The sequence below is a fragment of the Osmerus eperlanus genome, chromosome 22 (genome assembly GCF_963692335.1).
Source record: "Osmerus eperlanus chromosome 22, fOsmEpe2.1, whole genome shotgun sequence".
Lineage (NCBI taxonomy): Eukaryota > Metazoa > Chordata > Actinopteri > Osmeriformes > Osmeridae > Osmerus > Osmerus eperlanus.
In genome coordinates this window covers 7,555,914-7,577,186 of record NC_085039.1, presented here as the reverse complement: position 1 = coordinate 7,577,186, position 21,273 = coordinate 7,555,914, and the positions used below count along the sequence as shown (strand labels likewise).

The following is a 21,273-nucleotide window of genomic DNA, read 5'->3' as shown; positions in this document are numbered from 1 at the left end:
TACCGCGGGACCACCCTCCACTTCCTCATTGTCAGATAACAACCGGAACCTACTGCTACAGCAAGCCACACACACACACACACACACACCAATAATTGACATGTAGACTACACACACACGCACTCTCACATGGTGCACATATACAAACACGTCAAATGGAGCGGGTGGAGAGAACGCACACACCACCTGCTCATGTCACACATTTGTGAGAGAGAGAGAGAGAGAGATAAACCGAAGAGGCTCCACACAGGAATGGCTCTTTTTTGTTTTTTTTCTTCTCGTCCCAACACTCGTCATAACCACCCGGGGGGGAAACGCATACTATTCCCACAAAGCATTTTTCCGTCTCCCTCCAAAAACTGTTACCCCAACCTCACCTCACCCCATTTGGTTATCCGGCCTTGGTAATGTTGCAGGTCTCCCCGATGGCAAAGTTTGTCCGGTGCTGCTTTGTCGACTTCTCCAGTATGAACCTGCTCTCAGACAACTCGTTTGCTTCATTGGTTTTGCCATGTGGTTCCTATTTAGGCTGTGTCCATTTTGATTTGTTTTTGCTCTTTTTTCTTTTTATTAAAAGAGGAAGTAGGGAACAGGAGGTGGTTGAGGAATGATTTATTTCTGTCTGGTTGTAGGTGAAGATTTGTGTGGGGGTGTCGGGGTGAATAGATAGTTGCAATGAAGAGAGAGGGGGGTGCTTCTAATGTGTGGGGGTGTGTGATGTATTGAACCCCTTATCCGACCAAGACTGCTTGAATACTCTAAAGATGTCTCCTTCCCTTCCCTGAGGGAACATCTGATCTAACATGGTTGGACAGGCTGAAGCATGTAAATCTCTTCACCGCTGCTGCCCATCCAGTTGCTGCAGATCAGGGATTTCCCAGAGAGGAAAAGAGCAAGGATGTGTAAGGCTGCATTTTTAAGAGCTCAAGCAGGCCAAACCCTTCTTAAATGGGCCTCTAATGACCCGATCTACAGTATATACCTCCATTGTTTCTGGCTGTTTGCTCCATGTAACAGTGGTGTACAAACCATCTTCACACCACTGTTTAGCTCTGTGGGAGAGTTGACTTAGTATTACTTTTTAATTTATTGACAAGAATCACGGGCAAGAACGGGCATTGTCAGTGTCCCAGACAGCACTTTGTCACGATCGTATATCTGTTTGGTTCACATGCTTGAAAGAGATAGGTGTCCCCTGCGGTGTTTGTGTAAAGCTTGAAAGTGCCACTTTCTCTCCTCTCCATCCCTCTCTTTTCTCTCCTGTTTAGTCCAGAACTCCCCGTTTGGGCACACCGGAGTGACGTTGGCTTTATCAAATGCCTTAGTAGTGCATTGTTATAAGGAAATACAAATAAAGGATCACTGAATGTTGCTTGAACCCTTGTCCCAAATAAATAAAAGAAGGTGTTGATTCTTTAAGTTGTGGAGAAAAAAAAACTCATTTACATGTTGCATTTTCAATTGCTTGCCTCTTTGTGCACATCTTCTTCCAGAACTGCCAAGCACAAGGAATGCCCGTTTAAAAAAAAAAAAAAAGAATTATCGGTCTAATTGCATACTTTGTAGATACAATACTTGTTTGATTATAACTGATACAGGTGGGGGATTTATGGGGCAGGCCCAGATTAATTTTATGCTAATGACTTTTTATTTATGCTTATTGTTTTTAACGGTGTTATGAAATAAAATAGAGATGAATCAGCGCAGGGACATATGTGTTTCTTTGATGTATGATTCATGTTTCAAACTGTCGAAACGGTAATGAACTGTTCAAATATGTAATTGATGACCGAAGTAGCCTCGTACCCCTTCTGAACGGGCAAGGACACAAAGTCCATGACGCACAGTTAACCACGGATACTCTGCCGGCCGGCTAAATCTGTCATGACAGATCCTGACTTGGCTTCTAACCTCCATCTACTGTTCAGGTCATACAAACAAGCATCCCGCGGAGGCGTTTTAGTGCTTTTAGTACACTTTAGATTTAGCCGCGGACTGGGCAAATTAAGGCACTTGACTTGAAAACAACAGCCTTTCCGGTTGAACACATACTTAGCCAACCATTTAAAAACACAAAAGTTGGGATTAAGTATTTTTACTATATTTTATTTGTCTTTATTCAATTACATTGTCTTTAGTCCTGGTTTCTATGTTTGCTGTACTTTACGCACGCGTGCCCTGACTTTATGGGTAGCTCTTGGCGGCCTGTCGCTTGTGGTCCATCACGGATTTCAAGTGCACTGTGCCGAGTCCTGCTTTCCCTGTCGGGGGGCAGTGCTAACGAGCTCCGTTCTTTCCCGTTTACGGATTTACCCCGGGGCGCCCACCACTGAACGCACCGATGAGGCTGGATGGATTAAGCTATTGCTTTGTGGTTGACTTCTGTATGATGAATCAGTATAAAGAGCTGAAGACTATGGATTGCCTGGTACTCAATTTGTTCTATAAAGACCCTTATATTTCACTGTGAACTAGAAGTTCATTTTACCACAACAACGTGTGCCAATTAAGGACGTGGGCCAATTACGTTCCAAAAATTTGTTGACTCATCTAGTGGCTGCAAGCAAAATCGAAGCGCCATCCACACCAAAAAGAAGGTAAGAAAATGTGTATCCCACAATTACGGGAAACGAGCACGATAACATTATCCACCTCAACATATTAAGCATGAATGGATAACTACCAGTTTCGATAAAATGATGAGCGATCGAGCTTAAGTTACAGTCACTAATTTGAGAGTAAATGATGTGGTCAACAAAATAGGTTCCTTGTATCCTCCCCAAAACTTGTCCGCCTAAATGTACCTACACCTAAATTGGACCATATGATGTTTAACGAAAACTTTGAACTTGTGTCTATATGTTGACTTAAAATGCAACAATGACACATTTGTCTGTTCACACAAGAAACCGCTCTCTGGGGATTTAAACGACGTCATGACTGTCACCTACACAGCGCGGGTGGCCAATGCGCGCTTCTGCGGCTTCTCCAAACTGCTCCTTGCCTGGAGAGGAAGCATATACAAAGTTTTGTACAAGGAGTTCATCGCCTTCTTCGCCATGTACACGGCCATTAGTGTCACTTACAGGTTAGACGGCATTTTACCCCAACTTTAACCAAATAACAATAGCTTACATTTCTCTGAAATAAAACGAGGGATTTAGGCATATATTTAATCTTCGACAGCTGTTAAATAGTTTCATTTAATATTCTTACATCGTTCTCTGATGTTCTTCTCATCAGGTTCTTCCTTTATGATGACCAGAAGAGGTATTTTGAGAAACTGGCAATCTACTGCAACCATTACGCCAGTCTCATCCCCATGTCTTTTGTATTAGGTGAGCCTATACATTCCAGGGCCAGGGTTCAACTAGACACTCGTGGCCTGAACTAATGAAGTCCATGACTAGCATAACATTAGGGTTATAAGCCGGGGGTGGAATCAATGTTATCACGCCTAACCCATGTGAGAGTTCAAAATCCCACAATATCAAATATGAACCATAATTATTTGTTATTATTATTAATTATTATTAAACGGATGAGGAATGCGTTCGTGCCCGCAACAGGTTTCTATGTGACGCTGATCGTCAACCGTTGGTGGAGCCAGTACACCAGCATCCCTTTGCCAGACCGCCTCATGTGCACGCTCTCGGGCGGACTACAAGGTGGAGATGAGCGCGGGCGGCTTCTGCGGCGGACCTTGATGCGCTACGCCAGTCTGTCCGCGCTACTGATACTGCGTTCGGTCAGCACTGCTGTGTTCAAGCGCTTCCCCACCATGGACCACGTCGTCGAAGCAGGTGAGTTTGTGGCTGGGACTAAAGTAAAACATGTTCCACAGTTCGACTCCCAAAGTAGGCCTACCTGTCCCACACATGAGATTGCAGACAATTGTCATAACAATATCACATAAGATTAAATAATATATAGTAATATAGGTTGGTAGAGGGGCAGTTCTATGGGCGTATGTGAAGCCCTCTGTGACATTGCTTCTGAAAGGGCTATATAGGGATATCATTCTCTGTCATGCCCTTTCAGGCTTCATGACCAGAGAGGAGCGTAAGAAGTTTGAGAGCCTCCATTCTCCCTACAACAAGTACTGGATACCCTGCGTGTGGTTCACCAATCTTGTGGCCGTGGCCCGCTGTGAGGGGAGGGTCAAAGATGACAGCACCCTCAAACTGCTGCTGGAGGTTGGTACACACACACACAAACACTAACAGGAAAAATGCAATACTGTGTAGGTTCTAATCATGGTATTTCAAACACGTGCACATTGTCTATTATCAGGAACTCAATGAATTCCGAGGAAAGTGCAGCTTGCTTTTCCACTATGACATGATCAGTGTGCCTCTGGTCTACACCCAGGTAAGTGTGTGTGTGTGGGGGTGGATGCGAGCGAACCAGTGTGCATGAGTACATGTTCAAGCACTGAAAACCTCTCTGTTAAACTTGTCAGTGACAATCATGACATCATCTTCTCTGCCCGCCCCCAGGTAGTGACCCTGGCCGTGTACAGCTTCTTCCTGGTGTGTCTGATTGGCCGCCAGTTCCTGGACCCCAGCCAGGGTTACCCGGGTCACGACCTGGACCTCTACGTGCCTATCTTCACCCTGCTGCAGTTCTTCTTCTACGCTGGCTGGCTCAAGGTTAGAAGATAGGGCTGTACATGTCATAAAGTAGTTCCAATTATGGTCCCTCTCACTGTCACCTCACAAACAGCCAGAGTCCATGGACCAGAGGGCTTGCAGACCGAGGCTTAGCCCCATCACCCCACTCCCCTTCTGCCTGTGTTTCACATGGCATATGCACCTAATGGCAATCATGGTTCAAAGAGGGAGTTGAATATGAACTACGTTTCCCATCTGCCTCTTTCCTCATCTGTCTCCAAGGTCGCAGAACAGCTGATCAACCCCTTTGGAGAGGATGACGATGACTTTGAGACCAACTGGCTGATTGATAGGAACTTTCAGGTCTGCATCTCTGATTATATGTTCCCATTTGCTAAGAGTCGATGTGTAGGTTTATGTTCGCTTTTGGGTGTTTTGTGCATGTGTGTGTGTGTGTGTCATTACCGGTAACTCTCTAATAATGCCAGGAATCGTAATCACCGACTGCATCACGGGCACTGTGCACTAGTTACTCTAATTGTGAGACCCGACAAGCCCAAAACAGGTACGCGCGTGTGTTAACAGACGTGTGTTCAACGTGCGTGCGTGTCGTCCATCCCTCATCCCTCAGGTCTCCATGATGGCAGTGGACGAGATGTACGCCGACCTGCCCATCATGGAGAGGGATCGTTACTGGAACGACTCCAACCCGCGGCCGCCCTACACCGCCGCCACGCTCTTTGTGCTTCGCAAGCCCTCCTTCCAGGGCTCCACCTTCGACATGGCGTACGTCCTCGCTAAACCGAAACACACACTCGGTCACACACACACACAAGCCCACAAACGCATGACGAAAAAATAGTTAAGGGCGTCATTTTAAGTCGAAATTCACTTGACCGGATCCCAATTTTGTCCATCGAGAATGCAATCATTTCAGTTCATTTGGGGCAAATAGGCAAAGTGCAAAACCTTTCCCCTATAGTCACTGTCTGCGTGCGTGCATGCTCAACAAAGCAGAGGTGACGAGCAGATGTGATCCATTCCCCCCCCTTCAGGATCCCTAAAGAAGAGATGCATTTCCAGCCTCTGGAGAACATTGCTGAGAACCTGGAGGAGTCTGGCAATCACCACCCCAACATGGCGCTCTTCAACCGCCTTCTCAGCACCGCCCCCTCCCCCACCGGCCTCATGGGCGGGGCCCTCCGCCGGACCTCCGCCCAGCTCATGAGGTTCCGCCGCTCGCCCAGCATCGACCCGCCGTCCTCCATCGACGATAACGATGACGACGACAGCGGAGGGGGAGGGGGGAAGGTGGGTGCGGGTGTGTCGCTGCCTTCAGTGCTGGGCCAGGACACCCAGAGTACCCTGTGCAGCTACGGGGGTGGGATCACCTCTCGTACCCCCCTCCTGGAGATCCAGTTCGGGGTGGAACGGGACAGGCAAGGGGGGTCCCTCCCCAGCCAGATGGAGGAGGATGGAGAGGCGGAAGGGAGGAGTGGAGGTGAGGGCGAGGCAGAGGAGGAAGGCGCAGACGAGGGAGTTAGGGGGAGCTCCGTGCCCCTGCTCCCCCTTCCCCTCCAACCCTCCAGGGAAGCCCCGGTGAGACAACCCCAGGAGGAGACACCCAGACCCGCCTCGGCTACACCCTCCACCACCCGCTCCTCCTCCGTCCTGCCACGCTCCAGACCGGCCCACTCCACCCAGGACCTCCTCAGCACCCGGCCAATTGGCGAGCAGAACAGAGGCACGCCCGGCATTCTGAAGCGATCCGTTGGTGGAGCCCAAATGTCCTTCCTTACTGTCCCATTGGACGAGCCTCAGCGCCTCCGCAGCGTCAGCATGGGGTCAGAGTTTACCGGCTCCTATAATATAATTGGATCAAATCCCCTTGACCCACAATCCTCAGCTTGAACTGAACAGGTAGTGAAGTGAACACATTTAAGATAACGTAAAGATGTGATGGACACAGTTAGATGAATGACACAATTACAATTATCCACCGTGGTCACTCATTTTCTCTCTTATTGGATAACTTTTCATTTTTGTATCAGACTCTCGAATAAAGTAGAATTCAAAGCTAAGAACTTAAGTAAAACTAATCCTAGTTGTACTCCTGACAACTTCAAATAAACTTTTCAATAACAAGCACTTCACTTTTTGTGTGAATTTTATTGAACAAATAAATTAAATTCAAGACAGAAAAGCTGAAGAGACACAGCAAGTTTGTATTTTGATCAGCAGGGGGCAACAATGCACATAAAATTTGTATTTCCTCCACAATAACGGGGCAGAAGGATTTCCTCCAGGTTCCTTCCTCACCACAGCCACAGGGGGACTACCTCGGCTTTCTCACTACCCCAGGTTCAGGTGCTCCTACCTGGGCAGGATCCTTGGGGTGAGTCCCAGGCTTCTCCGGGCCTGGGTGGACAGCCTCTGCTGGGCCAGGAAGGACTGGGCTTGGCTTGAAGATGTGGACCCTTCAGTCAGGCTCTGTTGTTGGAGGGCCACACACTTTAAATAGAAACAGAATCGCTTCATTCCGTAAACGCTGTCTTTGTGACTCATTCTAGACAACATTCATTTCAGATAAACAACATTTTAAAAAGTTGTGTTTGGAAATCAGATACTCATATCAGACTAACACTTTCACTAATAGTGGTGAGTTGATATAGCATATTTTCATATTTATATTTAATAGCATATTTGACTCTTCCTCTAGTGAATCAGCTTTAGTGAAGGTTTGCTCACCATACTGTACCAAGCTGCAATAATGACCTTCTCCTCTTCATCTTGTCTTGACTGTATTCTCTCATCGGACTCCTACAAAGATAGGAACTTCAACAATAAGAATTCTCTGCAATTAAAATGGCATGAGAGTAAGTTATCAGGTGGTTTGTTGTTATATATTTTTAAGACGTTTATGACAACCGGAACACGCGCTCACCTCACGCACCGCCGCCGTGACACACTGTGGGTTCTTGTCCGGGGTCGTCGCCATCAGCACCACCAATCAGACCAATCACAGTACACCCTCTCCCTCGACTCGGACTAAGAACCGACCGGAATCAAAACCCAGCTTGAGTTTTCACCTCACACCCTGTAACACAAACACCACACAGGCTGTGCTTCCCAGCTCCTGGCTGACTGTTCTCTCTTTTCAGTCGAACACGAGGCCCTGGTTTAGTCATTCCAGTTAGAACAATGGAGAGGTGGGCTTTACTGCCCAAGCCAGAGACCGACGGCCCAGGGGTGGCAGTCCTGCTGACAGGGGCACATTCAGGAGTGGGATTTGTTGGTAAGCACTAGACAGCAAGCAGGCTTCATGGTCAACATCAGTCTAGCACCATAGCTAGTGTGGTCAATGTGTATAAATGCTACAAATTATGTAATATGATGGATGGGTGGGGGGGGGGGGGATTTGAGTTGGTTTGGTGTGATTGGTGTCCTGCCAAAAGCATGGAATCTACAGAATGTTCGCTTTTGAGTTGAGAAACGTACTTAAAAGTGACCAGGGCAAATGCATCTGTTTTAAGATGTTTTTCATTGGTTGAGTAGAAGAAAACATAGCAGTGTAGTGAGCAGGAGAGACTGAGAATGAGGTTCCTCTGCATTGAAAACATGAGTGATCAATTTGTTCCCCATTTAATGTTCTTTTAGAACGATTTAGGGACAATTTGGATCCAGAATGAAGAGCTAAAGTAGGGAAGTTGACAATTGTTGATGTTATTGTTTTGGGGGAACTACATTTTTTTTCAGCTAGGTCTGTAGCAGTATGGGGTTTCCAGGTTGAGGTTTTGACCACTGTATGACTGTTTCTATTATCTACAAAGAGAAGCAGTTAACACAAAGGTCAAGCCTGTATCTCTGCACCTGTGTTAATAGGGGGAAATGTGGCTAGAGTTTCCTGTAAGTTTTGGTGTGGGTGTATTTCTTGCTTCATAGAATTCTGTGGTGAGAAAAAAATCTTAGTGAAGGTTTCTCTGGAATTGGGTATTAATTAACAAACCTGTTCACGACCCTTTTATCGTATGAGAGAAACAGTTCTCATTGTGGTTTCTCCATGCGGTTATTAGAGTTTGACTACATCTTGTGTTGTGGGCTTAGTTATCATTTTAAAAGTGTGTGGGAAAAGGGTTCCCATCAGACCAAACAGACAAAATATGTATGAGTAAAAACTCAACTAGCAACTGTTTCATGGAACTGCATCTCTGAAACTTGACAGCATTAACTCTCTCAGGAGGAAGATGGAGCACAGAGATTGAATGAAAAAAACTAAACTAAACAACGGAAAAACACTAGCCTATGCCATCAATTCCAGTTAGCTAGCCTCAGATGAGTGCACATGTTGCGAAACCTTCCTCACACTAATGCGACGACTATATGCACACTGTGAATAACAATGGTAAAAAAAGTGCATACGACAGTTAAAATGAAACGTCTTAGATCACGAGTTCATACTTTCGCTGGCTAGGTTAGAAAATAAATATTGTTAAAAGTAATTGTTTCAGCTCATTGTATGAACACATTGTCTGAACAGGTAGCTCTACACGTAGGCTACTTAGTACATGTAGGTCTAATAATTGTTTTCCCATTCAGGGCAAATTAGTTGTTGTTGTTGTTGTTGTATTTGCGCAGACCTACAAGTTTTTTTTCTTTGTTGTTGCATGCCTAACTTAGTAATCATTTTGGGATTTCGTTTTGAGTAATTTTTGCTACTGTAGCATTGGAGGTTTGTAGCGTTGATTAAACTTGATACTAGAGGGCGCCGCTGAGCTTGTTATTTGTGGTGAGCCATTTGCCTTCAATAATATTTCTAAATCTACATTAGAAAAAACGTGTAAGTTTACTTATATTCTATAATTGACCATTGTAACCTACACCTCTTGGGCACTAATAATTCAACAAGAAAAATATTGAGATTGAGAGGCCCATGGCACAGAAACAGAAACTGACTAAAAGTACAGGCTAGTCAAAGTGAAACAAGTCAAGCCAGTCAGCTATAACACCCATATAATGAGGTAGGATGAAGACAACACATGCAGGGCTGTCAAAAACAAGAAAAATATTCACATACAGGAGAGTATGTGTTTATCCGCTTACGTGCCTGCACGCCTCCCTCTGTGTGTGTGTGTGTGTGTGTGTGTGTGTGTGTGTGTGTGTGTGTGTGTGTGTGTGTGTGTGTGTGTGTGTGTGTGTGTGTGTGCCCACGTCTGGGGCACTCCCCGTCTTGTACACACCCTCGTCCGGGAAGGACTTCCTGTCTACATGGACGACCTGTCTGTCTGGTTCTGTCTGTTGGTCCCACCGTGCGATTGTTGTCTGAGAACAGACAAGAGACTCACTGTATCTGCCTGTCTGTGTATCTGTATATCTGTTCTACAGTCTCTGTTTAGATCTCTTTATCTCCTGTTCTGTCTATTCTAGTATGAATCAGCCTGGACTAATTGGTCGAGGACTGGTTATCAAGATAAACACACAAAGGTGCTTAGACTTGATGTTGTAGTCTGGGCTGCCCTAGTGTGGACTGGGCTGAACTACATGGTGTATGTGATGTTGTTTTTTGTGCTGACTAACTGTTTCTTTGAAGTCTGAGAGTGAAATAGTGTCCTTGGCTTGTGTAACAGCGAGGGGTTAGTTAGAAAAGAGTCTTTGTGTGTGTTTCGAACTTCATGCTTAACCCTTGTGTTATCTTCGGGTCATTCTGACCCATCAGTCATTGTGACCCACCGTCGTATTGCGACAAATTTACCTCATACAAAAACAAAGTGAAGCATTTTCTTTTAACTGTCGGGCTGTCTCAGACCCCCCACATTGGAATGGTTAAAAGAAAATTATTTTCATTTGTTTTTGTATTGGGTAAAATTGGGTAAACACAACAATGGTTCGTTATGAACCTTTGGGTCATGTGACCCGAAGGCAGCACAAGGGTTAAACTAAGAATTTCCTGTTGAATTGCACTCAACAGGTTAGCTTGTGTCTATAGCAGGGGTGTAGTATACTTCATAGGCAGGCATATACCGTATGCCCAAAAGGATTTCCTGTACTTTATGCCTACTATAAAATGAGCAGTGATACATGATTGGGGGGACAACACGGGATAGAGGGGGGGCTTGGTAACTGGATGCCCACTATAAACTCATACCACTCGTCTCGTCTATAGGTTTCCATGTCTAGTTTGTGACTGTGTGTTTGTATGTGAGATGGAGTGTGTGTGTGTACGTGTGTGTGGGCGTGCGTGTGGGTATGTTGGGAGTGGGCAGGAGGCCGCTAATTTTAACCGGTTCCTCTTCAGAATCTCCTCTTTTCTCTTATTTCTTTCCAGTATCACAGATGTGCTTCCTTCCTCAAAATGAAATGGCTGCATCTCCCCTGACCTCCAATTAAAGGCATTTACTGACCTTTAACATGGAATAATGTTATGGGCTAGTCAATGTAGACATGGTTACCACACAAGGCCGTTTGGTCAGCACACAAGCTAACCCCTTCATCTGTCTCTCAGCAGAATGCATTTGAGTTGTCAGTCAAAAATGACTAACAGCATGTTTATGTGTGCATGAGTAAGAAACAGAGAGAGATAAGTAAAGAGAGAGTACGACAACAGCATGAAAACAACTTCTAGACATGAGGTCATTACCATGCTAAACAGGAGGTTTGCAACGACAGGCACTACCAACCCCTCCCCCCCATCTCTCTCTCACCTTCCTACTGCTCCTCCTCTTTTCCCCCTCCCTGCCAGGTCTCAGATTTACTGCCTTGGCAAAGTTACAGGTACACGACGACCTGCCGGGCCCAACCACTCCCAAAGCCTCGGGGGTGGAGGGAGGGAGGCTAGAACACTCAGGGCTCAGCCTGGGCACACGGCATGCCAGCCACTCGAGGACAGGGAAGGAGGGGCACATGTTTACACCTGAAACAGGCGAGCGGGTGGTGTGTTGCCGACCGCAGAGTTCTTTTCGCGGCGACTCTCCTCCTCAACCGCTGTTTATGTCTGAGTTTCAGTGTTCCACGGTGGTCAGTTGGACGTCCTGAAAAGGAAAAAAAAAAAGGTGTGGTCTGAAAACAGAGGTGGAAAACAAACGTTGGCTGTGCCAACATGCACAGGAGAATGGAGTTCACGTCCTTGTCAGAGTGCGTATCAGAGGAGGTTAAATACCTGAAGCACTTCAAGTATGAAAAGTGAGGAAAATAGAATTCAAGGATAGTAGATAGTAGATTCAAAATGTCAGAAATATAACAGATAACAGAGATAAGGAAGGTATGTGAGGTCGGGTTAACGTTTGACTAAGACCGTAGTGGGCGGCAGTCTACACATCCGCCATACTTTGAGACTCGTTGTACAAGCATGACTGGTTAACTACCCATAAGGGAGTCAGACGAGAGAACACAGCCGAGCCCAGATCGAGAGCGACGCACAGTCGAAGAACGACAGATGGGGCGGGGGACTTCTGATGCAGCTGCTCTGAAGAAGGAAGAGGGACAGAGAGAGAGGGGGAAATGGAGAGAGAGAGAGATGTCTACAACCCCTCCCCCCCCCCCCCAAAGTGGTAAAGGATAAAGGATAGAGAGCACCGCAAGGGAGACCCACCCCTCTCCCCCCACAGCTTCTCGTCTCCCCTGGGGTACCTGATAGAAGGAGACAGTAGCGGCTGTCCCTCATCCCCTTTGACCCCCAACCCCCCCCCCCCCCCGCTCCGCACCCTCGACGTGCCCCTGCCCCCATCACCTATGGGCAAAATCCTTTTAGGGACGTGGACTCGGGGGGGGGGGGGGGTGACCTCCCAAAAGGGTGGCGGGCTGGAGGGTGTGTGTGCGTGTGGAGTAACAGTGGAGGGTTTTAACGCCTAAACCCCTGGCTGTCAAAAGCGCATCAGGCCCCATCCTTGGCTTGACAAACTCGTGTTGACAGCCCAGTTTCTTGAAACTTAATGGAACTGCCCATACGATTCTGGAAACAAAAGAATGCTCTTGAGCTAGAATGGGCGTCAAAACGTCTCTTGTATTGATTGCAACCCATCATTTTCTTGGCTGGTCTGGTCTCGACTTGATCTGATTGACACGTGTTCAACAGTGTGATAATAAATAAACATTCCTACCTTGGTTCAACAAAGCAGCAATGAAATTACATTGAGGTAATACGCCCAGAGTGGAAGAATCAAATTGTTCCTATGATTGTTATTTTAATGAATAGAATCAAGGGTGTGGTACACAATAATACACACCTACACGCAGACACAAACACACACACACACACAAACACAGACACCTTCCTGTGTGCTGACATTGCTCAATAAACCTATCCCTAGGTGTGTGTGTGAGAACCTGCCAGACTGGAAGCCTGATGCTAGTGTACAGAAAATCTAGCCCTGCGATTAGAATGGAACAATAGGCTGCTCTTAAGGATCTGGTCACGCGTACACACACACTAACATAAGCTGACATGAACATGAAAACAGTTACACACCCACGCTTACTCGTGCTTCTCCCCTCCCTGTCCCTCATAAACACACACGCACACACACAAGTGATGGCTCACTGCCACGATGAAGCAAACTTCGGTAAATAGCGAATGAGAGATGAGAGGAGAAAGGCAGGGAGGATGTCATACCTCCGTATCAGCCTACATTATTCACCTTGTCAACAGCGGTGCAGCGCGAGACGCACAACTGTAAGTAATGGACTTTGGCGTGCGGATCATCAGCGACGATGACCTCATTCTCCTCCAGAGTTAGAATCTCCCCTCCACCCTTTAAAGGAGCACCATGTGCTTAAGGCTTAACACTGCTGGAAAGATACACACACACACACATATATATACACACACACACACACACACACACATATACAGGTATCCACACACAGACATGGGTGTAGGCTTCCAGTAGACAGACACACAAGCAGTGCGTACCATCATGGCCACCTGTGTGCAGCTGTTGTTGTCTGAGAGCTCCTCATGCAGGTGGTATGGCTAGCAGCCATGCCAAACCCTGGCCCGGCCCTACCAAGCACACCTGGTACCCTACCACAGACAACCACACGGTAACAACTCTCTCCCCCCCCCCCCCCCCCCACACACACACACACCCAAACACACATACCAAAGTCATAGACACACACACAGACAACCATGACTGAACAAGAACAATCTATTCACCCTTCTCCAAACATTTCAAACACACACACCAAATATTCCTCTACCATACACACAGATCCTAACCTCACACCCACACACAAGCTCAAAAGGAAATCTATTGCAATCAGAAACCCCAAATAGATATGCAGCCAAGCTGTGAGGCTACTTTTACCATAGCCACATCCAAACAAACCTAAACAAACCAGACAGTAAAGGCCTAGCCAATGACTACAGTTAACCCCAACAGACAGTACAAACACACAGCAATGAGCCGTGCTTGCTCCAACTGAAATTGTCGTTCTATCCTTGGGTGTTTGGACCGTGTTTTGAAGGGGGGGAGTGGAGTGGGTACATGTGTTTATATCAAGTTTACCCCACTTGATTGGACTGTTTTTTGGGGGTACACTTGATATAAAGTGTATATGTATATCATGTATATCTTGTGTACAAGATATACATGATATACAATTGTACCCCCAAAAAACAGTCCAAACACCCAAGGATAGAACAACAATTTCAAACCGTAGAGTAGACTTGATACACTTGATATAAAGAGAGTACACTTGATATAAAGTGGGGAGTAGATTTGATACACTTGATATAAAGAGAGTACACTTGATATAAAGTAGGGAGTATACTTGATACACTTGATATAAAGGGGGTACACTTGATATAAAGTAGGGAGTATACTTGATACACTTGATATAAAGAGAGTACACTTGATATAAAGTAGGGAGTATACTTGATACACTTGATATAAAGAGAGTACACTTGATATAAAGAGAGTACACTTGATATAAAGAGAGTACACTTGATATAAAGTAGGGAGTATACTTGATACACTTGATATAAAGAGAGTACACTTGATATAAAGAGAGTACACTTGATATAAAGAGAGTACACTTGATATAAAGAGAGTACACTTGATATAAAGAGAGTACACTTGATATAAAGTAGGGAGTATACTTGATACACTTGATATAAAGAGAGTACACTTGATATAAAGAGAGTACACTTGATATAAAGAGAGTACACTTGATATAAAGTAGGGAGTATACTTGATACACTTGATATAAAGGGGGTACACTTGATATAAAGTGGGGAGTAGATTTGATACACTTGATATAAAGAGAGTACACTTGATATAAAGTAGGGAGTATACTTGATACACTTGATATAAAGTGGGTACACATTATATAAAGTGGGGAGTAGAGTTAATAAAGGGGGTACACTTGATATAAAGTGGGGTACCCCCCCTCAACATGTAATTGACATGTTTCCATATCAAGCTCGACCCCCACATGTTTCTGTATAAGGGAGGGGGGGGGGGTTATAAATATGTTTTCCACCTTTGCCGCAGTTTTTTTTCCGTGTCAATACTTGTCTTGTCTTGCTGCTGTTGTTTATCGGCTCAAAAAGGTGATCTCATCTCTTCTTCTTTCTCTCTCTCTCTCTCTCTCTCTCTCTCTCTCTCTCTCTCTCTCTCTCTCTCTCTCTCTCCCCACACAACATTGTATTTATCTGACCAAAATAGCCACCTAAGACTGGAAAAACCCCACTCTAGACCAACAACCTCCAAAATAGGCCAAGTTTCCTAAGCTCTTCTGCCTGTTTGCCTGCCTGTGTCTCTGTCTGTCTGTCTGTCTGTCTGCACGCCTTCCTGCCTTCCTGCCTGCCTGCCTGCCTGCCTGCCTGCCTGCCTACCTACTTGTCTGTCATTCTCTATGCCTGCCTACTTGGCGGACTGCCTGTCTCAGAAATCACGGCCTTTTAGATTTATTAGCGAAGACAAAACAAATAGATACATAATATGCAGATCTGACATTGTGCAAAACACATACAAATTACTTTGTTTAACACATCATCCACAACACCACACGTATTATCAATAACTTTTACTTTGGACAGAGAAGCGTTGCTTACTTTCTGTCTGACTGGTTTTCTCAACCCACTCGAGACTCCAGGCGATAATTAAAGCTGTACTCCCGGAGGCAGACTACACACATTCACACAGACAGACATTAACCCGCCACCTGACCCTGCTCCTGGAAGAAGGGGGAAAAAACTGAATAAAAACACATCCCATTTCCCGTAAAACCGGGAAAGGGGGGTGTGAGTCACCGTAGCACTTCTTTTAAGGGGCGCTTTTTTCGTCTCGTTCGGCCGTCTTTGAATATCTGCGCGGTGCTTTAAACTTCCCTCATCCGCTCTGGGAAAGAGTCAGCGGACTGTTTCCTGCCGTCATCCCCGTCTGACAAGAAGCATGTCTGTCAACTGCCGTCGCTCTTTTTGGTGCGGCGTGTCCGCGATAAGATAAATCACCGCTTTAAGCACACTTGAAAGATAAGATTGCCTATACTAACGTGCATCGTGAGGGGACGAGGTTGAGAAATAAGAGAAAAAATATTACACGCACCCATGCATACTTGGACAAACACACTGGCTCAGCCCAATTTTTGGTTAGAATTAGCATTTGTAGTTGAACAGTCTCACGCAGTCACACACATCAAGGCGGCCACATCAATCCCCAGTAGACCCATGCACAGAATTGTTAGTTTTGAAATCGTTTCCACAATGGAGGTTTTGAGTGGGTTGGCTTTCCAATTACAGATAAAAAATTGAGGCTACGGTATATTTTCATGCAGACTTGTACAGTTTTTCTCAATTGCTAAAACACTAAAACTGAGCTCATGTAGCTAATTGTGCCTGTCTGTTGTCAATACCTTAAACCATTTCACATGGTAAAACAAATTTGCAGATCTCACTTAAAATTTTCAGCAAAACTCTAAACACATTTTTCATTTTTAAAACACATTCTGCACTAATGCACATGTCATCCATACTGGTACACACAAATGGCAACAATCAAATACAAATAGAGAAAACATGTCATTGACTAAACACAACCACTCAAAATTGATTTCACTTGTTTAAAATGATGTGACACAACCAATATAAGCCAGTTCAGAGAGCAAACAGGTTGTTGAAGGTGGGAAAATATTGCTTGTGATGTCGACAAAGTGCTCTGGCCTAACCCAGCCCAAAGTCAAGAAGAAGCACATTGATCACATGTTTACTTCTTTGATTTTTGTCCCTTTTACAGTAGTATTGTATACTGTAGTAGCCTACAGTGCATTGTATATTCTGCATTTCTGTATACTGTACAATGAACAAATTGTATGGCCCTGAACATTGTACTTTCCATTTGTTACAGTAACAGTACTGACTGCTCAATAGATTTTGACTGGTTGCAGGTTCATATCAACAAAGAACAAGAGTGAGTAGTGAGATGCAGGGTACAGTACTGTATAGGGGTACAAAGAGGAGAAAGAACAAAACAATTGCAAAGAGCAAAGCAGAGTAGTAATTTCTGATACATTTTGAGCTACTATGATAGAACATGTTTTTGTTCATCAAAAGACAATGACGGATAAATATGAAATTGAGATTACGTAAAAATCTTCTCTCTGAGAACTATATGTTTTGAACAATGTGTTTTCTATTTTTTGATTTTGATCACTTTGTTTATGATTTGAGAGCAATGTTTGATTTTGAGCACAGGTAAATCAGTTTTGAGGCAAATGTTTCATTTTGCAAGAGGATTCAGAGGTTTTGTAAATAGTGCTTGAAGATGAGGTTTTGTGTTTACAGTTTTGAAAAAATGGGTGACTGTTTCAAGAAATGTGTTTTAGCAATTGTGAAAAACTGTAATGTCAACTGCCCCCGGCTTGGCTGGATTCTTTCAGCAGTGGACGAGTGTGCAGGTTTTGCACGACCACGGTACAGAGACACAATGCCTCATGTTAATGAAGATCTTAACAGGTTCACCACCATTTGAACATAATCAGAAAGTTGGGAGAGCTCGAACAGACGTACATCAAGGTCAGGGAATTGTTTCTAAACTGCAGTACTTTGATGTCACCATAATGACTTAATACAAAAAGTTGGTAGTCACCATACTACACATTGTGATTTATAGTCAAGTCTGTGTGTGTTTGTATGATGTTATATTTGTTTTATAGATAACCTCATGATTCTTTGAATCCAGATGTATCCAAAGAATAAAGGGGAGGTAAGAGACAACTTTGGATGCATTTGCAGGAAGATGAGTGTATCTGAGTAGAAAGGTCTCAGGCAACTGGATGGCTGATTGGAAAGAAAGATACATAGAATTACACCCAGCACAGAAACTCATTAAGATCAAGTAACTTTCAAAACTTTTTTTCCGTCTGTCCCTGTTGAAAATGCTTATGTTTTTTTGTTCAACGATTTATTAAATAGTATTTTTTTTTTCTCACATTATTATTGTGCCACAGTGGCACATAATACCAACTGGGACGATTTTAAAAAGTATACTTCTACTTGAGACATCTCTTGAGTCTATTGGCTGTTAACACAATATGGTAAGCAATATAGCAGTACATAGGTTAGGAAAATGATGTTATACAACGGCAGTTTAGCATAATATTTATTATAAATATTAAATATTACCAAGAGTTTCACATTTTCACGAAACCCCTAAAAAGTTGCGTATTGAAATATATTTTATTTTCTTGAAAGATCCTCTACCTTGTTCCCTCAGGCTAGTTGCTCAAGATGGAACCCTAAAATTATGGAACAATAATTTTTCTCCCCCTGAGCACCCTGCAGGCAGATGCCTGAGTCACTGACAGCAGCGCCTTGTACAATCCCCACACTAGTCAGCAAGTCAAGCAAGCTGACAGACAGTTAAACAGTCAGTCAACAAGCCTGTCAGTTGAGCAGCCACACAGTCAGTCAACCGTTGGTTGGTTAAGGGACTAACTACCTGGAGCTAGATAGAGCTAGATCCCTTGAGCAGCCAGCCAACCAGTTCATCAACATGTTAGTGGGTTACGTTATTCAGCGGTCCACCAACCAGCCAGCCAGTCACCCAGCCAGCCAGTCAGCCAGTGAGTCAACCAGTCAGTCTGTGAACTAGCTAGTCAGTCAGGTTCTGTTAGGTCTGGGTTTTATTAGGACACTGTACAGCTGAGGTTGAATCAGAGAATGGGCTTCCTTAGGTGGCTCAAACCGCTTCAAGTATCTGTTCTTAATCAACACCAGGATCAGAGTGTGATTCATGTCTCAATGTGTCCATCACAATTAAATCAAATTCAATTACATTAAGATTCAGGAATGGTTCGCATCCTTTTTTTTTATGGGAGCGCGGAGGTGAAAAGAATGGGCAGCCTATTTCATGCTCTCTTCACCCTCAGCACCCCGTGGTTATCGAATGTATCTATTTTCCCAGTCTGTGTGTTCCAGTGCGCTTACTGTTATTTTTTTGCAACACCTTTATCGACTCGCTGCTTTCTTGTTTCCCTTGGCCTGTTACTATTTAATGACCAAATCCACAGCTTCCATTCTGACTTATTTGTTATATATACAGCCTACTTCAAGCCATATAGAGTCCAGGCACAGCTGTACAGACATGTGTTTAAACAGAGGAAGTTGAAGATACGTCAGTAGACACATTCTCCCCCTATGAGAGTGAAGAGTCATACATGTTGGTACAGCTCCCCTCTCTCTCCCTCTTGCTGTTCACACACATACACACAAACACACAAACACACACACACACAGTCTACTTCAGTGCCTAGCCATGCACCCAGGGGGACAAGTTGTGACTCAGAGCGACTCATGCATACACACACTCATATTCAAAAATCTCTTACACACACACACATACTCCCCCCCCCCCAAAAAAAAAAACAACCTCAAACACACGGACATTCACACACAGACTTGTTCCCTCCCTCCCCCCACCACCGCACACACACACACTGCCAAATGGCAAACAGATAAACAGAAAACGGTTTTGATGAGTTGCAGCTCTCCGTGTTCCTCCGGTTTGCATTCAGATATAGGTGACCCCTTTGAGAGTCTGGGGTGGGTGTGGGGATGTCTTTTAAGAAGTGGAGAGGGAAAGCGGTACTCATTTCTCACCCTATTGAAGGTGGGGGGTGTGGGGCAGGAGGGGGTGTGGTGGTGGTGGGGTGAAGTTTCCAGTTCAGGTGCCAAAGGACCCCCCCCCCCCTTCTAGTATATCTTCTTGTGGGAGATTGGCTAACCACTCATCACAAACTGCACGATGTCATCGGCCCCTTACGTTTGATTTTAATGCCAAGAAAACAACTCACGCAGCCTATAAAATGCCGTTGCTAACAGTGAGGGGGACAAAACAAACAAACAGTTACCCATTAAAGTCTTGTATTATTTAGTCTTGTGGTAAATCCTTGGAAAAACCATCTTTTTCTCCAAATGACTTCTATAAGATACGAAGTAGCTTACACCTTGTTGTATGGCGAGTTGCCTGTTTCAATATAGCAACATATAGCAACAGCGATTCAGTTACCCTTAATTTACCAAGCTGCTTGGAGGTCAAATCAATCAACAGTACATATGAAGGGGCTTTGGTCAATGGATTCTTTCCATTTCTTCATGTTTTCCATAGAGCGGAAAAGGAGGGAATGTTCTCGGAGCATATTCATACAAGTTTAGACGAGAGCTGGGAGAGAGAATGTCGAGACCAAGAGAGTGGGAAAGCAAAGAGGGAAGGAGAGGGTGAAGGGGAACGAGGGAAACATCAAGCCGAGGCAGAGAGAAAGAAAGAAATTCAGAAAAAGGGGAGAGAAAAGAGACAGAAGGAATGATTAGAGATTGAAGACCAGAAGAGAGACGGAGAGACGGAGAGAGAGGTGGAAAGTGTGGGTAGGCAGAGGAGGGTAGAAGGAGACCATGAGGAGAGAGAGAGGACAGATTGATGTGTCGTAGCTTTGGGGGGATGGCGGGGGGTGTTACAGCTGGTCTGTGTGAACAAATGCCTGCGTCAGTAGAGCTATTCCAAGATACACACACACACACACACCCATGTACACCCCCTTCACTTTCTGTGCGTAGAGTCTAATTTCAGACTGAGGAATATATGCAAGTCTTGATCTTTCCGATGGGTTTGGGTTTGACTTTTCATCAACCCCTCGCAATTTCTCCTGCGTCGATATGATTGGCTTTTGGTTGTTTCCGTGACAACAGTTCTATATTAGTCGTTCGGGGTATGGGGATCGAGCTGAAAGCTGCGTCACTAAGATGAACAAGACCTCACAGGTGTCAGGAGGCTACTGCTGTCCGAAAAGGTGTGCCAAAACACAAATCCGCTGATACCTTTTATTATGATGCCACATTTAAATGATCCACTGTACAGTTATATATTTGTTTATTGAACAAAATAAACGTTGAAATACAACCCAAACTTGTACTGTAACCTTTTTCAGGAATCCCTTGCTCTTAAACACACACCTACCTAATGAAATTACGTCATTCATTCAAGTGGTTTGGGGTCATGTGGGCCATTTTCAGGAACCTTACCTGTTGCTATCATCTGGTACGACAGTTTTTATATAATTTGTAAGATTTACTGATTGCTTAACGCCTGTAGCATGATTGACGTCATATTGAGGCATTAGGTAGAAAACAGCTAATGATGAATAAACTGATTTGACTGATACTGAT

At 44.6% G+C, this 21,273-nt stretch overlaps 2 protein-coding genes and 1 long non-coding RNA gene across 8 annotated transcripts; 1 reads left to right on the top strand and 2 right to left on the bottom strand.

The window, feature by feature from the left end:
• The first annotated feature begins 70 nt into the window (after nt 1–70).
• LOC134008553 (bestrophin-2-like) lies at nt 71–6,766 on the top strand. Its single transcript, XM_062447973.1, has 10 exons — nt 71–2,597; nt 2,907–3,088; nt 3,244–3,338; nt 3,570–3,803; nt 4,042–4,196; nt 4,294–4,371; nt 4,500–4,652; nt 4,896–4,976; nt 5,245–5,399; nt 5,669–6,766. The coding sequence occupies exons 2-10, from the start codon at nt 2,937–2,939 to the stop codon at nt 6,522–6,524; spliced, it is 1,959 nt and encodes a 652-aa protein (XP_062303957.1). The 5' UTR covers nt 71–2,597; nt 2,907–2,936; the 3' UTR covers nt 6,525–6,766.
• Nucleotides 6,763–9,232, bottom strand: LOC134008555 (protein Hook homolog 2-like). Of its 6 annotated transcripts, none has more exons than XR_009928147.1 (3): nt 7,558–9,232; nt 7,362–7,467; nt 6,763–7,124 (listed from the first exon to the last, which is right to left on the bottom strand). XR_009928147.1 is itself a non-coding variant. In XM_062447975.1 (3 exons), exons 1-3 carry the CDS (start codon nt 7,609–7,611, stop codon nt 6,987–6,989), a joined length of 243 nt encoding a protein of 80 aa, XP_062303959.1. In that variant the 5' UTR covers nt 7,612–9,232; the 3' UTR covers nt 6,763–6,986. The 6 variants fall into 6 exon arrangements, 1 of the variants encoding a protein (XP_062303959.1); XR_009928148.1 differs by having other exon boundaries at nt 7,362–7,448; XR_009928144.1 differs by having other exon boundaries at nt 7,362–7,433.
• Nucleotides 9,233–9,806: 574 nt separating this feature from the next.
• LOC134008557 (uncharacterized) lies at nt 9,807–15,936 on the bottom strand. Its single transcript, XR_009928149.1, has 3 exons — nt 15,667–15,936; nt 11,312–11,638; nt 9,807–9,932 (listed from the first exon to the last, which is right to left on the bottom strand). It is a non-coding gene; the product is annotated as an uncharacterized LOC134008557 (long non-coding RNA).
• Nucleotides 15,937–21,273: the final 5,337 nt, after the last annotated feature.

Excerpts from the sequence above, each read along its gene's own strand:
- LOC134008555 (XM_062447975.1), bottom strand. The coding sequence starts at position 7,611 with ATGGCGACGACCCCGGACAAGAACCCACAGTGTGTCACGGCGGCGGTG. Across the intron at positions 7,434-7,557 it reads TCACGGCGGCGGTGCGTGAG|GAGTCCGATGAGAGAATACA; the intron begins GTGAGCGCGTGT and ends CTATCTTTGTAG. Across the intron at positions 7,104-7,361 it reads TTGCAGCTTGGTACAGTATG|AGCCTGACTGAAGGGTCCAC; the intron begins GTGAGCAAACCT and ends CTCCAACAACAG.
- LOC134008553 (XM_062447973.1), top strand. The coding sequence starts at position 2,937 with ATGACTGTCACCTACACAGCGCGGGTGGCCAATGCGCGCTTCTGCGGC. Across the intron at positions 3,339-3,569 it reads CCCCATGTCTTTTGTATTAG|GTTTCTATGTGACGCTGATC; the intron begins GTGAGCCTATAC and ends TGCCCGCAACAG. Across the intron at positions 3,804-4,041 it reads GGACCACGTCGTCGAAGCAG|GCTTCATGACCAGAGAGGAG; the intron begins GTGAGTTTGTGG and ends ATGCCCTTTCAG.